Source organism: Rattus norvegicus, chromosome 1 (genome assembly GCF_036323735.1).
Source record: "Rattus norvegicus strain BN/NHsdMcwi chromosome 1, GRCr8, whole genome shotgun sequence".
Lineage (NCBI taxonomy): Eukaryota > Metazoa > Chordata > Mammalia > Rodentia > Muridae > Rattus > Rattus norvegicus.
The window spans coordinates 165,293,159-165,308,407 of NC_086019.1; the positions used below are offsets into that span (position 1 = coordinate 165,293,159).

General features: G+C 51.5%; 1 protein-coding gene across 3 annotated transcripts in view; it reads left to right on the forward strand.

Annotated features, from left to right (window-relative positions):
- Positions 1–15,249, forward strand: part of Pde2a (phosphodiesterase 2A) — a 91,844-nt gene that overhangs the window by 57,536 nt on the left and 19,059 nt on the right. For all 3 annotated transcript variants that reach the window (NM_001143847.2, NM_001270604.2, NM_031079.2), the window contains 2 exons: positions 3,598–3,687; positions 6,697–6,785. In NM_001143847.2, coding sequence (NP_001137319.1) covers positions 3,598–3,687; positions 6,697–6,785 — 179 coding nt within the window. The remainder of the gene's footprint in view (positions 1–3,597; positions 3,688–6,696; positions 6,786–15,249) is intronic.

The following is a 15,249-nucleotide window of genomic DNA, read 5'->3' on the forward strand; positions in this document are numbered from 1 at the left end:
ATCCACTCACCTGTCCATCCATCCATCCACCCACCCATCCACCCACCCACCCATCCATCCATCCATCCATCCATCCACCCACCCACCCACCCATCCATCCATCCACCCATCCATCCATCCATCCACCAACCATCCATCCATCCATCCATCCATCCATCCATCCATCCATCCATCTATCCATCCACCCAACTACCCACCCACCTATCCCATCCCATTCATCCCATCCACCATTTGCCTACTTTTTTCAACCTACCCGCTCGCCCTCAACAAGCTAGACCATTAAAACACAGAATTAGAGATGTAGCAGGGTGGAAAGACCCTTCTGCATTAAGGAGGAAACCAAGGTTCAGAAGAGGAAAGGGGTGTGTTCAAGGCCACATGGAGCTTCTATCGTCAATCTGGGACAGGACTGGAAATCATCGCTCTTGTCTATACACCACAGGTTCTCCCCTGGAGACTGGGAAATTGCCTGGTTGTTATGCTGATATTTACTCTGGTGTTTGTTCACAAAAGCTGCAAGGACAGGAAATGTGACTGCCTCCACCCACCCTGAGCCAGGGCTCTTATGTGCACATGTGCTATCCCCCCTCCCCGTGTGTGTGTGTGTGTGTGTGTGTGTGTGTGTGTGTGTGTGTGTGATTGGATGTATGGCTGCATTTCTCTGTGTGCGCATACATGAGCCATTTACATGGAGATGTGAATTAAGGTGTATACTTGACAGCCTGTACATGAGGCACACCGTGGGTGTTTGAGGGGGGGACAGACAGACATGTGGGTAGAAATGGCTATGTTTTTCCTCCCTTGTCTTCTGAGAGTCTTGGGGTGCTAACCCCATTTGAGGCTGGCTCCCCACTGTGCCTCCATTTCAGGAATTGCCCCAATTCCCATTCACAGCTGCTCCTTCCCCCAAAGGCTGCAGCTCTGTCCAGTGCCCAGGCAGGGTTCAAGTGTAACTCCCCTCCCCCAGCTGGTGTAGTGGAGGTTACTCTCAGGCCTGGGTGGTGGGGTGGGGAAGGGAGGGTGTTCAGTTGTGCAAGTGGCATTTGATCGAGCTGGGCGGGTTCCTCTGAGTGCCAGATCTGAGGTGGCCTGTTTCCCTCAGTGGTTCCTGCAGCTAATACCTCATTCTTGGGCAGGTCAGACTCCAAAGCAGATGGAGAGATGGCTGCCAGGCCTGGAGCCTCAACTCCACTAGTCTGCATCCTACTTACTCGGCCAAGGATGGAGAACCCCTCCTTGCTGGTGCCCCAACTCTCCCCAAGTTATCTTACCTCGTCTCCACCCCCACCCCCCACCGCCATTTTCCTGCCCTTGGCCTAAAAAGCTACAGAAAACTGATCAATCAGAACAAAGGCCAGACAAGTAGCAACCAAAAGGAGTAAAGGACAGCTCAAGGCATCCACCAATCAAAGCAAAGGGCAGGTTGAGGAGCTGGCCAATCAGAACAAAGGACACACTGATTTCTCTAAGCCCTTGGGGTGGGAGATGGGAGTTGGGTGCTGAATATGCTCAGATAGGGTGGGAGATCTGGAAGTTTGGGTAATCTCTGGTCCACCACAGATAGGTAATTGTTTTTCTTTGAGCCTCAGTTTCTTCATCTCTGAAATGGGGAGATAGCTACTGCAGCCTGTGGCTTCAGAAATTTCTCTTGCGTGTAAGGCTTGCTCCACTGTAATGGCTGCCACTCCTGTTTCCTTAGCACACACATGGCAGATGTCACAAAAGTCAGACCCTCCCTGGGTCCCTCTTGGCGATCCTCCTGCCTCTAGGTAGGAATAGGTCTTCATGGACACCAAGATCTGGATCCTTTTCCTTGACGCTCCATTCAAGAGTGTGGGTCAAGAAAAAAAAACATTTTTTTTCTTTTGAGATGTTCTGGGTATGGGATCTTCCCTGTGTGGGACAGTGCTGTGCGAGCAAGCCATATGGGGGTCTCTGGTCTGTGCTACACGAGGGAGTAGCTGTTGCCATGAGAACCTGGAAGGCTCTGACATCACGCTGGGTGTCTTCAAGGAGATGGGGCTCCATGTAAGGGTAGCACTGATGCCTTGCAGGACGTGCCTGAGGGTCACGGGCAAGCAGATTTAGGGATCGTGTCGTCTGGAATCAACTGCTTCCAGCGTCCAGGAGTGGATAGACATCAACCATGACCAAGACGTGGTACACCCTGACCGTGGGGGAGACCGAAGCAAGGCCTGGGCAGGGAAGGCAATGCCTACTATTGCCCTCCCACTGGGAAAACAAAAGTGTGTGTGGCTGCAGCCAAGGAGGCTTGGAGCTGACACCTGGGCAGACCATAGGCTTACACAGACCCCAGCTCAGGGCTTGTCCTCAGCAGCCTTTGTGTCAGGGAGCATTTGGTTCATTCTTGACCACCCTTGGGGAAGGGGACCCAGGACCCCGACCCCTTCACTTAGTGGACTCAGCCTTTGCAGTGTGACTGTGTTGAGAAGAGGCCCCCAATATTCCTTTGGATGGTGCCAGCTTCCTGTAAAATCTTTTGGGACCCCTTGCCATTCAGTGGCCACAGAGTTTAATCCTCCATTCTGGGGTGTCTGAGGGTGTAAAGTTGACAACAGAGAAGCTTTAGTCTGAGCCTCCTTGTGCTATCCAGTCCTAGCCACATGCCGGATTTGGTTTTCTAAGTCCTCCCTTGAAAGGGCCATATCATTTGGATAAACCTCATCTTGTTCTTACCTGGAACAAAAGAAAAGAGGATGATCAGACCACATTTAAAGAGTGAGGAATTTGCATGCCCCCTATTTGGGCTAACAGCTTTCTATGAATGCAATGCTGGTATTTCAGCTCTTCAGTCCTTACCAGCTATATGCATTCTATGGAGTCCTCCAGGAGCCTCAGCGTTTAAATAGGAGTGGGGCCCAGACAAGCCATGCCTCCTCCATCCTGTGGATACTCGCTTCATTTTCTGAACACAGACTCACAGCATCGGGAAGGGCTTCCAAGGGTTGGGGAGAGGGCACAGCTGAGTGGATGGTGTGAGTCACCATTCTGCCTTGGCCTTGCTCCCCTGTTCCGTTACCTTTCTCTTTGATCCCCTGTGGCTCTGGCCAAGTTAATAGAGCAAGAAGAAGAGACCTTTGTTGTCTCAGTTCCGGCTCTCCAAGGACGAGACCCATTCCCGGGAGGGGAAGGCTAGGAGGCAGTCAAGGCTGACTGCCTTCCCTGCCTGCAGCGGCCTGAGTCTGTTGTGCCTACCATTTGTGATCAGCTGCCCCTACTCCCCAAGCTTACTGCTTCCCACCCAGCCCTTACTCAGCTGAAACTGGGCTATGGCCACCGTTCCTCCAACAGAGATGCCAGAGTCGCTGCTTTACCTAGGGAAGGAAACCTGTGTTGACTCTTGGCTTGACTTCATAGCTCAATGTGGAGCCTTCACTAGGCCTCTGGCCCATCTCCAAGCCTCAGTTTCCCCATGTGCAGGGCAAGGGAACTTGGGCAGTCTTTGGCCTTAAAACTGCTGGAGTCTGATGCTCTAAGCTCAAGTGTCTACGTCTTGGGCTCACCTCATAGTCCCTGGACTCAGGACTCTGCCTGGGCTGCCAGGCAGAACCATTTACACTCTTTCTTCTCTTCCAGGATGCTTTGCTGAGCCTGGGCGCCGTTATCGACATCGCGGGCCTTCGACAGGCTGCCAAGGATGCCCTCTCGGCCGTGCTCCCCAAAGTGGTAGGTGTCTTCCCTTCCTGCCCTCCACTCTCAGCCTTTGTCTAGCTCTGAGGTCACCGTGACAGACCTTCATTTGGGTTTGGGAATATGTATAGCAGGAGAGATTGAGGATAGACATAAAGAAGAACTTCCTGGATATCAGATCTTGGAGGCCCTAGAGGACTCACTCTTCATGCATGACTCTAGTATTGGATTAAAACAGGAGGTCGGAAAGATGGCTCAGCAGTTAAGGCAAATGATTGCTCTCCCATAAGTTGTGAGTTCAATTCCCAGCAACTACATGGTGGCTTACAACCATCTATGTGATCTGACTGGCATGCAGGTGTACATGCAGATAATAATAATGCAGAAAATAAATCTAAAAAAATTAGAGGGCTGGAGAGTTATCAATCTCTAAGTGTCTCTGTCCCATCACAACACTATGAGTGAGATGGTAGGTCAAGGGGGCAACCAAGTTCACCTGAACTTGGTGCCTTCTTGGGGGTGCTATATACCTCCCCTGCCCTAGGCCCTCTGGCTCCAATAGCCATTGCTTGTTCTTTAAGCAGGAGGCTGATGAGCCAGCTCCTAGGAGTCAGTGCAGCAGGGACACAGCTGCTGCAGATGGGGGGTGGGGGTGGTACAGGGAACTTTGAAGACTAGGTTTTGTATCAACATAAGGAGCATGGAAGACTTCCTGGAGGAGGAAATGTCTAAACTAAGTCCCCTTGAACATCCTCTCCCTGCTCTACACACCAGCTGAGGCAGCTTTGGCTTCAAGAAACATGACCAACTCAGGATGCAGCCTCCTATTGTCTCTGAGCTCTGAGTGATGGATAAACCTCCAGAGGCCCAGAGAGGGCGGGTATTTCACCAAGGACACACAGCATGACAGGGACAAATGGGGCTTGGCATGTATGCACCCCTATTCCCTGTCCTTAGCTCTGTCTTCCCCAAACCTCCTAGAAGTTCAGTGCCCAGGAGGAGGGCTAATGACTGAGCTTTATTGAGCGTGAAATTGGTAGGAAGTGGGTGGTGTGTTGGCGCCCAAAAATAAATCCTTCGGGAGAGGGTTGTGACTGAGACAACATCTGCCCTGGGGTGGAGGAACATCTGGAGGGTGAGGGTGGAGGAAGCTGGCAGGTCAGAGACTGTGAACCTGCCCTGCAAGTCTTGAGGTGTGTGTGTGTGTGTGTGTGTGTGTGTGTGTGTGTGTGTGTGTGTGTGTGTTTTGCAGGGAGGGGTGAGTGACTGGCTTGGTGCCCAGTTAACTACAGCCTAAAGCTGGGGCTGAGATGACAGCTGAGGTCCAAGAAGCAGTGAGATGCTACTCAAGAGGCCAGTGATGGGCTCGGGGAGCCCAGGCCTCCGGGAGCCTCTGCTTGGCTGTAGGGCGGACTGGGCCCTGGGAGGTGGGGGCTGGAAGAGGAGGAGAGCTGCAGCACCTGGCTTCCTCATCAGCACCCATTGTGGCAGGCAGCCCCAGTGCAGATGGTGCTGATGTGTATGAAACGAAAAGCAACCCTCCTACCCAGTAAACTCGGCTAAATTTAACCAGGATGGCTGGGTGTGCGGGTGGAAGGCGCGGACACGCGGAAGTGAAGGGGTGGCTCCCACCCCCGCCACCCTAAGACTGCCCACCTTTCTCTGTGGAGAGGATGGACTCTTAGACACCGGGTGCCCTGCTAGGCCCTGAACCTGTTTCAGCCAAAAAACCCAAAACCGAACCAAACCAAACCAAAAAAAAAGCCCCCAAACCCCCCAGAACTCCTGATCAGTTAACAAGGAGGGGGCAGGGTAGAGATGAGGGGTAAGAGCTCTCTCGAAGTGGCTTTGTTCCTGGATTTTTGGCTCAGAGGTTGGGCGTAGTGGCTCTCGCTTATGATCCTAAAGCAAGACTGTCACAAGTCCTCAGGCAGCTTTAGCTCCGCAGTGAGTCTGAGGCCAGCCTGAGCAGTGTGAGAAAGCTTGTCTTGAAAACAAAAAACCTCAGACAAAACCCAGTTCAAACCTGGACCCCTTTCACCGGGGTCAAAGGGGTTCTGGACCTTCCCAGAGGTTGCTCCTACCCTCCTTGGTCCTGTAGTCCAAGATCATGGTAGGGAATCCCCTGTGGAATATCCGAAGGCCACAAAAGCAGCTGGCAGGGTTGTGGCTTCTCACAGGCTGCTGAGGACCTCACAATTCCTGAGGAAGAGCCTTCAACAGCTCCCCCTGTAGTCCTCCCTGCCACCCTCGGCAGAGAGGCTTCCCCAGCCTTCCGGGAGAGTGTGGCCAACAGTCATGGGGTTGGCCAGGACCTCTAAGGGTCCCCATGTGGGGAAGTAGATCTTTGTCTGTGAGACAACAGCTTCTGCCAGGACAAGGCTTGCGATTGAGACTGATCTGTTCTAGGGAGGGAGGATTGTTGAGCCAAAGACCGGACAAGCTTCCAGTCAGTGCTCCCAACTCACTGTGAGCAATGGTTGATCTAACATATGAACTTACTCTGTGTCTGCTCCCAGCTCTTTCTAAGGCCCTCCAGCCTAGGCCCAACACACCGGTGCCCCTTCACCCCACTGTCAGTTCTAAACTGCTCCTTGCTCTCTGTGCCACTTGGCCTACCTGTGCTGGTCAGTTCCGAGCCTCATCCACATCCCAACTGTGGCTAGTCATAGCTAAAAGACTGCTTCTCCTGGGAAGCCCTCCAGAGCCCCACAGAATACAGGCACAGTGCCCTGGCTATAGTTTCTTGGCTGGGATCACTGGGGTATTGGAAGGAGGGAGCATCCTAAGCCAGAGTAGCCTGCATGCCATACCAAGTATGGCTTGCCAAATGCCTGAGGCTGGAGTTCAAGGTTAGGGTGTGATTGGCTCACACCTTGGATTGAGGTGATCGGGACGGAAAGTAGCAGATTCATGGATCTCTGCCTTCCCAGAACCCCTTCCCAAACCACCAAACACTGCCTCCTAGGCCCCTATGGCCTTACCATGGACAGACTAGGGCTGGACGGCCTCTCTACAGGGTCTTACAAGTGCCTTTGGTTCTAGGAGACTGTCTACACCTACCTGGTAGATGGGGAGTCCAGGCTGGTGTGTGAGGACCCCCCTCATGAGCTGCCACAGGAAGGAAAAATTCGGTAAGTCATTCTCTGCCTGGCCTTTGCCCTCTGGCACTGCCGAGCGGTCTCAGGGTTGAGAAACCTTCCAAGATCGTCTGGTCTACCCCCAACTTCAGTATCCCTGCCTGGGTGGGTCCCCTTGGAAGTAATGTGTCCTCCTATGTTGGGGATGTATCAAGTGGGATGGGTTCTCTCTACATAGAGTCTTTTTCACAGAATTGTTTTTCTTTTAATGGGAAGTTTCACAGAGTAGCCCAGGCTAATTTTGAACTTACAGTGATCCTCCTGCTTCGGCCTCTCAAGTGCTGGAATTATAGATGGGATCCACCATGTCCAGTTCCCATAGAGTTCTTCTGGGTTGTTGTGGCTTCTCAGACGGAGTGGAGAGGGTGGGTGGAAGGGGGCGGCAGCATCTTTCAGTTCCAACCCCAGGAGGCCAAGAGCATTACCCATGAGGCTTGGGCTTTGGATCCCAGTGTACCTGGGCTGCAGAAACACACTGTGACAGCTTCCTGTACTGAAGATTAGAAGTTTTTGGACCTCTACTACCTAAGTTCAATCCCACCTCCCTATGTGCTAGCTGTGTAACCTTATGAAAATCAGACATCCTCTGTCATATGATTCCATTTTGCTTTGTGTTTTTGGTGATGTGGTGGTGGCAGTAGTGTTTATGGGGATGTTAGGAGGATTAAATTATTGTGTGTGGTCTGCTGTGGCTATCAGAACCTAGAGCTCAGCACCCAGTGGTCCCTGATACCTCTGAGCTCAGGGGGTTCAGCTGCCTCATTTTCCCAGTAAAGAGCCATTGAGAGACATGTTCAAAACCACAAGCCAGTTGTGAGGCCAAGCTGGGCCCAAGATACAGTCCTAAGTGGGGGTGGGGAGGTGAGAAACTCTGGGTGACCCATCCTTGTTATCTAAAGACTATGGGAGCACTGAGTGAGGAGCAGAGGGCATGGTGGTTGCAATGAAGTGAGGCCGATTTCAGAAAGCTGTGCTCTTTCGGTCCAGCCTGCAGCTCTTTTGGTAGTGCCAGGGCTGCCCCCATGGCAACTCCATGGCATAGAAGTCCTGGGAGAAGTCTGTCTGGAGATACCAGCCTCATGGTCCTGGATCCTTTCTGGTCTCTGATACCCTGGATTCTAGGACAGTAGCCCCCACCACCAGCCCAGCGCCCTTCCTTGGTCTGCCACAGGTCTAGGAGGTGGAGGAGGGCTAACACTTTTCCATTCGGTTTCTGCTCACAAATTCTCCCTTAGAGGGCTGCAGTGAACAGAGCCACAGTCCCCTGGAACCTGTGTCCTGTCTAGGCGTTTTTGCTTTGGATATGATGACAACAGTGGTTCTTCCATCATCATTGGAAGATGCAACCACTTCTAACTTTTTAGCGGTACTGGCAATTGAACCCAGGCCCTACTGCATGCTGGGCTCTACTGACCTACATCCTCCAATACACATGCTCGTACGTTTATTTTGTGACAAGAGTCTCAGAAAATTGCCCTGGCTAGCCTGGAATTCACTCTGTGGGCCTAGCCAGTCTCACACTTTTTCATCTCCTGCCTCAGCCTCCTGAGTAGTTATGCCACAACTAGGCCAGATCTTCTGAATCTTAAAGAGAAAAGGAGCTAGGCTGAGCAGTGGTGGCACACGCCTTTAATCCCAGTACTCGGGAGGCAGAAGCAGGCAGATTTCTGTGAGTCTGAGGCCTGGTCTATAAAGTGAGTCCTAGGACAGCTGGAACTACACAGAGAAACCATGTCTCGAAAACCAACCAACCAACCAACCAACCAACCAACCAACCAACCCAAACCAAACCAAAAAAAGCTGTAATGTGTGTTCCTTTTCTTCTCTGAGCCAGTGCCTCCCACCCAGAATTCTTCAATGTTATTAGCTTGGCTCCTCCAGGAAGTCTCCCAGGAGCTGGGGAAGGCGTTCCTGAGGGGAAAGGAGGGAGGATATACAGAATGGCTCCTGGAGGGACAGGTTGGAGCCTCCTGTGGAGCGCTCTCTCTCTCTCTTCCCTCTCTCTCTCTCTCTCTCTCTCTCTCTCTCTCTCTCTCTCTCTCTCTCTCTCATGCTCCAGGCCCTGCCCCCTTGGGAGCTGGTGGTCTCTGCAGTGGTTGGAGGGCTCTGACACTCTGCATTAGCGGCCTCTTCAGTATCCTCTCCATATCAAGTAAAGCCATTGGAAAAGACAATTAGAAGTAAACGTTCAAATGCAATTAGCCCAGAACTCCACGGAGATGGGAGGCTAGTGCCCACTGGGACAGAAATCCCAAAAGGCAGAGAGAGCGAAAGGGTAGGGAATTGGCATCTCAGAGCACTGAATTTAGGGCACAGTCAGGCCAGTAAGGACTAGGGGTAGGGTCTTAGGCTGGCGCCTTCTTCTCAAATCTGCCTGCCCGTAACTGTGTCTGATGTTCGGGCCCTCACTGAGCTCAGGTCTACCACTAGGACCGATGGACCCAAGGGTGGAGAATAGGATATGGACCCTATTCTTGAGTTTTCCCAGCAGAGTGAAGTGCGAGATGCAGGCATGTGGAAGGCACAGGCCTGGAGTCCAGCCTAGCCGTATACCTGCCTGCTTCTCAGCCCAAATGAAGACTAACCTTGGTTGACTTTGAGGGAATGAGTTTCCTTTTGACCTCGGTCTCTCTCTCTCTCTCTCTCTCTCTCTCTCTCTCTCTCTCTCTCTCTCTCTCTCTCTCTCTCTCTCTCTCTTTCTGTGAAGTGGTTGGGACTGGGGGCAGGCTTCTCTCAAGTATGACCGTCAAGACAGAGCAGAGGCACCTGCTGTGTGCAGCTACGTGGGCAGCGGCGGGGGAGGGGTGATCCGGCAGGAAACTGAGCTTCTGGTGGCTGCTGGCTGGCAAACAGCAGCAGGTGTGACTGGAGGCTGGATCATAAAGGCAGATAAGGCTGAGGTGATGGACTGAGAATGAGCTAAGGTGGTGTTAGGGAGAGGCAGGGTGGAGCTCTGCGCACTCCCAGGGCGCTCGCAGCCTGCCCGGTTACGGTTACGGAGCTCCTGTGGTTCGCCTTTGTGTCTTCCCAGGCTTGCTTGTTCTCTGTGCTCCCCAGACAAATCCTTCCCTGCTCCTCTGCCGCGGGTCAGCAGCGCCCGTTTCATGAGGCATGCACAAAGGATTCCCTGCCTATGAGAAAGAGCCAAGCTTTACAAAAGGGGGCTGGTCACCATGGCATCCCCAGGGAGATTCTGTCCGCAGGGCACTTGGGCTTCAAGATGCTGTTGCTGTGATGACAATCCTATTGCTTCCTCCGGGCCTCTGTCTTCCCCTCTGTAAAACGAGGTTGTTCCAGCCCTGAGTTCTACTGGCTTTAATAGCAATTCTGGCCTGGAAAGGAGAGAACCCCTCAAGTCTCTCCATCCCAATCTCCTAGCCTGTAATACACCCCGACCAGGCAGTCCTCTTGGCCTCAATTTCCCCACTGCCAACTGTAGGAGCTTTAGGCCTTCTAGCTGCCAGTTGGGCATAGCCTTGGCTACCATTTGCAGGGCACTTCCTCAGGGCAAACCTGGTCTTTTCTCGTGGTAGAGTTCGATTGTCCATCTGGTTTATCTTGGAGAACACAGTGACTGTCCGTTCCCATTTCTAGAGTCTCATTCTGGCGGAGGAGAGCCAGGTGCTGGCCTAGATCATCTTTTGTCTTCAAGAGAGAGATGAAAGGTCACAGGAATTAGTGCAAGACTCAGGGACAGACTGAGGGATAGTGAAGAGATAGAGGATCAGTGAGGTGATGGGGTTCAGTTGGGGGGTTCAGTGGGGTGATGGGGTTCAGTTGGGGGTTCAGTGAGGTGATGGGGTTCAGTTGGGGGGTTCAGTGAGGTGATGGGGTTCAGTTGGGGGGTTCAGTGGGGTGATGGGGTTCAGTTGGCGGGTTCAGTGGGGTGATGGGGTTCAGTTGGGGGGTTCAGTGAGGTGATGGGGTTCAGTTAGGGGATGGAGTTCAATGATGGGATTGGGTTTAGTGAGTGGGATTTAGTGAGGGATTAGGTTCAGTGAGGGGTGGCATTCAGTGAAGGGGTTCAGTGAGGGCATGAGGTTCAGTGAAAGGGTCAAGGGAATAGTCTGTCATGGCAGAGAAGGCATGGCAGCAGGGACAGGAGGTGGCGGGTCACATTGTATCCACCATGGGTAAGCAGAGAAGAATGAATACTTGCACCCAGCTAGCTTTCTTCTTTTTATTCAGCATGAGATCCCAGCCCACGGAATGTGCTACCCACATTTAGAACGAGTCTTCCTATATTAATTAACCTAATCCAGAAAATGCCTCACACGCATGCCCAGAGTTTTATCTCCAAGGTGATTCCAGACCTTGTCAAGCTGACAATCAGTATATACCGCCACAGAGGCTGAGTGAGGGGGTGGGGATCCTGAGGGGTGGAAACTGAGTGGTGGCATGGAGAACAAATTAACTGGGGCTCCGTGGAGTGGGCTGGGGTGACAGAGACTCAATGGGGACCACAGCACGGGAGCAGGGCCCAGTGGGGATGAAGGGTCAGTAAGGAGAAGGGATGGGGAGTTGAATGGGTCAGGGAGAAGTTGGAATTTGTAGGGAAGGGCTGCGAGTGAGCTCAGTGTGAGGCTGGGGTGCTTGGCTAGGGCCAGGGCTTGGGAAAGGATGGCGTTCAGTGAGGGAGCAGGTATGGGCAGGTCTCAGTCAGGGAGGAGACCAGAGAAGGATGCAGGAGCTCCGGGAGGTGGAAAGGGCCTAGACACGTGGCTCCTTCCAGGCTGTTGACCTTACTCACACAGAGCTTTCCCCTCTATTCTCTCCATTAAACAAATAGTTGTTAAAGGAACGGAACTGTCATAAACTCCACGCCTATTCCTCTCTGCGCTCTGTGCCCATCTGTTTTTCTTCATTGGGGCAGGCCATGACCACCCTGGCACCAAGACTGCGTCACTGGTATTCAGTTTGGTCATTTGGGCTTGTGTGTGTGTGTGGGGGGGGATGTTGAGTCCCTTGTCCCCTGTCCTCAGCATCAGCCTGTAGGAGAGCAGGGAGGGGTGGAAGAGCTCTGAGGTCAGCCATAGTCAAGCCTCTCCAGGGTGGAGGGGAGCCCCCGTCTCAGAACCCTTATTTATAGTCTGTGGGCATTTGTAGATCATTCAGGCAGTGAGTTCTGGGAAGGATGTGACCAAGAAAACAGGCACCACGGGAGCGTGCGTTATGTCCTTATCTGAGGCTGTGTGCTGTGACAGGACCAGGGGAGGTGCCAAAACTTCCTCAGAGGGCAGGATTGGGGGAGGCCCTGGTATTTGCTGAGGGCCTGGTTCCAGTCAAGGCTGCACTGTCTCAGCCTGTCTTTCCTCTTTGGTCCCAAAGCCACTGAGACTAGATTTCTAGTTTCAAATATTCCTTCTCTAGTGAGAATTCTTCCCAGGTAGACAGCTTGAAGGATCTGAAGTAAAATTCAACCATGTCTTGTCCTGCTCAAATTCTATCAGGGTTTCCTATATCTTGGAATCAAACCCAGCTCCCCATGGCCTGGGCGCTCCTTGGCTTTGCCCTCCCCCACCCAGAGGTACCTGCTTTCTTGTGACTGTTTTCCAGTGGGTATATATTACTCTCGCCTTTTGGCCTTCATCCATTCAGTTCCCTCTGCCTGCTCATCTAGCCCCCGTCTGTCTGTCTGTGTGTCCTTCAGGACTCAGGCATCTCCTTCGGGAAACCTTTTCTGACCCCACTTCCATCCCATATGAGGATGGATTGGGCTTGCTCTTGATCTTTTTGTCGTGGCTCTGGTACCCAGCGCCACTGCGGATCTGTATGTCTGTCTCTACATCACACTGGGATCCCTGAATCAGGCATGAGCCCCACCCCTCATGTCAGCTCCCTCTGCTGAAACTGACCCGGAAGGGCCATATAGGATGCTGCAGTGTATATCATGAGGCCTCCTGTCTCGGGAGTAGATTCTTGTGCTGTTAAGGATGACAGTTAGAAACCTGGGTAGGGGGCCAGTGGCTAGAGTAGAATATCTCCACAGAGGCTGGACAGTAGCTTCAGAATAGAAAGCAAGGTACAGCTGTGAGTGACACATGGGAAACAACTCATCAATTACTGAAGGGAGCTAAGGAAAGAGGCAGCTAGGACAGTCTACAGATGAGTCACAGGAGTTTTGACAGGGAAGGAGCTAGAGGAGACACATCCAGGCTAAAATATCTTTCTGCACGTCAGGGACATCCAGGGTGTCCCTCATACCTCCAGGTGGCCTTGGAGTTTCTGGAGTCTGAAGTTGTGAACCAGATCCTAAGACTTATGAGGCCATGTGCACAGGATCCTGGGGGCAGGTGCAGCTGCGTCTGGGGGTAGGAAGTGGGATAGTATGGGCTGGTGGGTGAGATTTCGTAGTTTACTGACCATCAGTGCAGGGAACATCATCCCATCGTAGCTTCCGGCCTGTCTGAAGCCAACTAGCATGGTGGGGTTTGAGACCCCAAAATCCCCAGCCTTCATCAATTTGGTCAAGAAGAAAGATGGCTCCCATTGCCCTTCTGCCACCCTGACTTCAAGCAGTTGGAACAGCCCAAACTAGATGTGAAGGGCAACAAATGAGAGACAATACGGTTCTTGTACAGTCTGAATTTGTCGGAAGGGCAGGGAGGGAATGACTGCTGTGTAGCTCAGAATGCTGTGTGACCTCGAAAGAGATGCTCAACCTCTTTGGTTCTTTTTTTCTCCAGCAGCTGTGACCTCCTGACTTGGTGACTTGCAGGCCACCCCCTTCCCTTTTCCTCATCTAATCTGTGCTGTATTCCTCCAATGACCCTGATTGCACGCTCCAGAGTCCCAGCTTGTCTTCTGTCTGGGCCAGGCAGTTCTTATAAACACAATACGTGGAAGTTGCGTGAGAGATGAGGAACCCAGGGCAATTAATCATCAGGGAGTGACATTTGGTGAAAAGTTGGGTGCTTAATTAAGCAGGAAGAGCCAAAGGCCTGCGGGAAGATGGTGTTTGTGGAGGGCAGAGAGAAATCTTCACACAACCAACCTCTCCTGCCTCAGTTCCTAGCCTCCACATGTGCCTGTGCCCTGCTTGAGGCTCACCGGCCACACACCTCTGGTATTGTCCAAGCATAGTGATTAAAGCTAAATCTGGTACCAGTTGCCGGGGTTCAAAGCTTCACTCTACCACTTATTAGCTATGTGATCACAGATAGGGTTGCTTAACCTGTCTGTACTTGAGCTTCTACTTCACAATGAAGATGACAATAATTTTTAACCCCTAGAGACGTTAAGGATTCTGAGTCAATATGTGATGCTTAATCTTCACTGCCAATCGTTTGGAGTTGGAATCACCTAGGAAATACTGGTCGATGTCCCTGTGCAGGATGTTTCCAGAGAACTTTAGCAGGAAGCAAAAATCTAATCTGAATGTGTGCGTGCTGGGTCCCAGCATCCATCTTTCTCTGCTCCCTGACTATGGATGCAACGTGGCTGGTTACCTCACGTTCCTGCTGTAAGAAATGGAGCTGCTTTCACCACCACGCCTGCCCCAGACATGATAGCTATGATACCACACTGTGTGCCCAGACCAGCCCTTCCTTCTTTAAGTTATTTTTTAATGTATATTTTGTTACAGAAAGGAGAAAGGTTAATATAGAAATTGGTACCAGAAGTGGGGTCATTGCTGTAATAAACCTGACCATGTGGTTTGTAGGTCTTTAGAACTAAATGCCTTGTGGGAAGGATTGGAATATTTTGGAGCCAGAGGCTAGAGAAGCTCTAGAGTGCTATAAAAGGAGCTTAACGGGCTGGGCCGTTCTTGTGTAAGTGTGGAAGACCAGAATTACAGTGTAAATGTTATCAGGACAGTTCTGTCTCACAAGATTTCAAATAGGAATGAGGAATCTATTGGGAACAGGACAAGAAGGCACTTGTTTTACATACCGCAAATAATCTGAAAACATTTAGGTTGTGTCATAGTTATTCTCATTGCACTTATAGAGATTTGTAATGAAAGTTCAAAGCAGAAAGATGTGAAAATGTGCGATTTATTAGGGGAAGGAATGTGAACTCAGTTGAAGTTGTAGGCACAGGGAATATCCACATGTTTAAGGTATTTGCACCATTAAACCAAAGCATTGTGCTTTGCACTGAGCCAGTAGGAAATGTGGTTGAGGGTTAAACCATATCTTTTGAAACCATTAGCTCTTAAAAATGTGGATTCGTTGGAAGGAAAGGCGATTGAACCGAGAATGTCACTGGGGGTTCTCAGCTCAAAACAACTGACTGGGGAAACATTTTTTCCTAGCGGCGTCACCAAAGGGCACAGACATTAGAGGTTAGTTACCAATGCTGTGGGAGCAGTGGGCCAGGCTATGTCATCAGCTGATATCAGAGCTTCAAAGTGTCATTCCTCTCGTATCAGTTTGGCACATGTAAAATATGAGTCGTAAGACCATGCAGGCTTGAACCAAGGTTCCAGAAAGCCTCTGGGTTCAGGAAAGGCTTT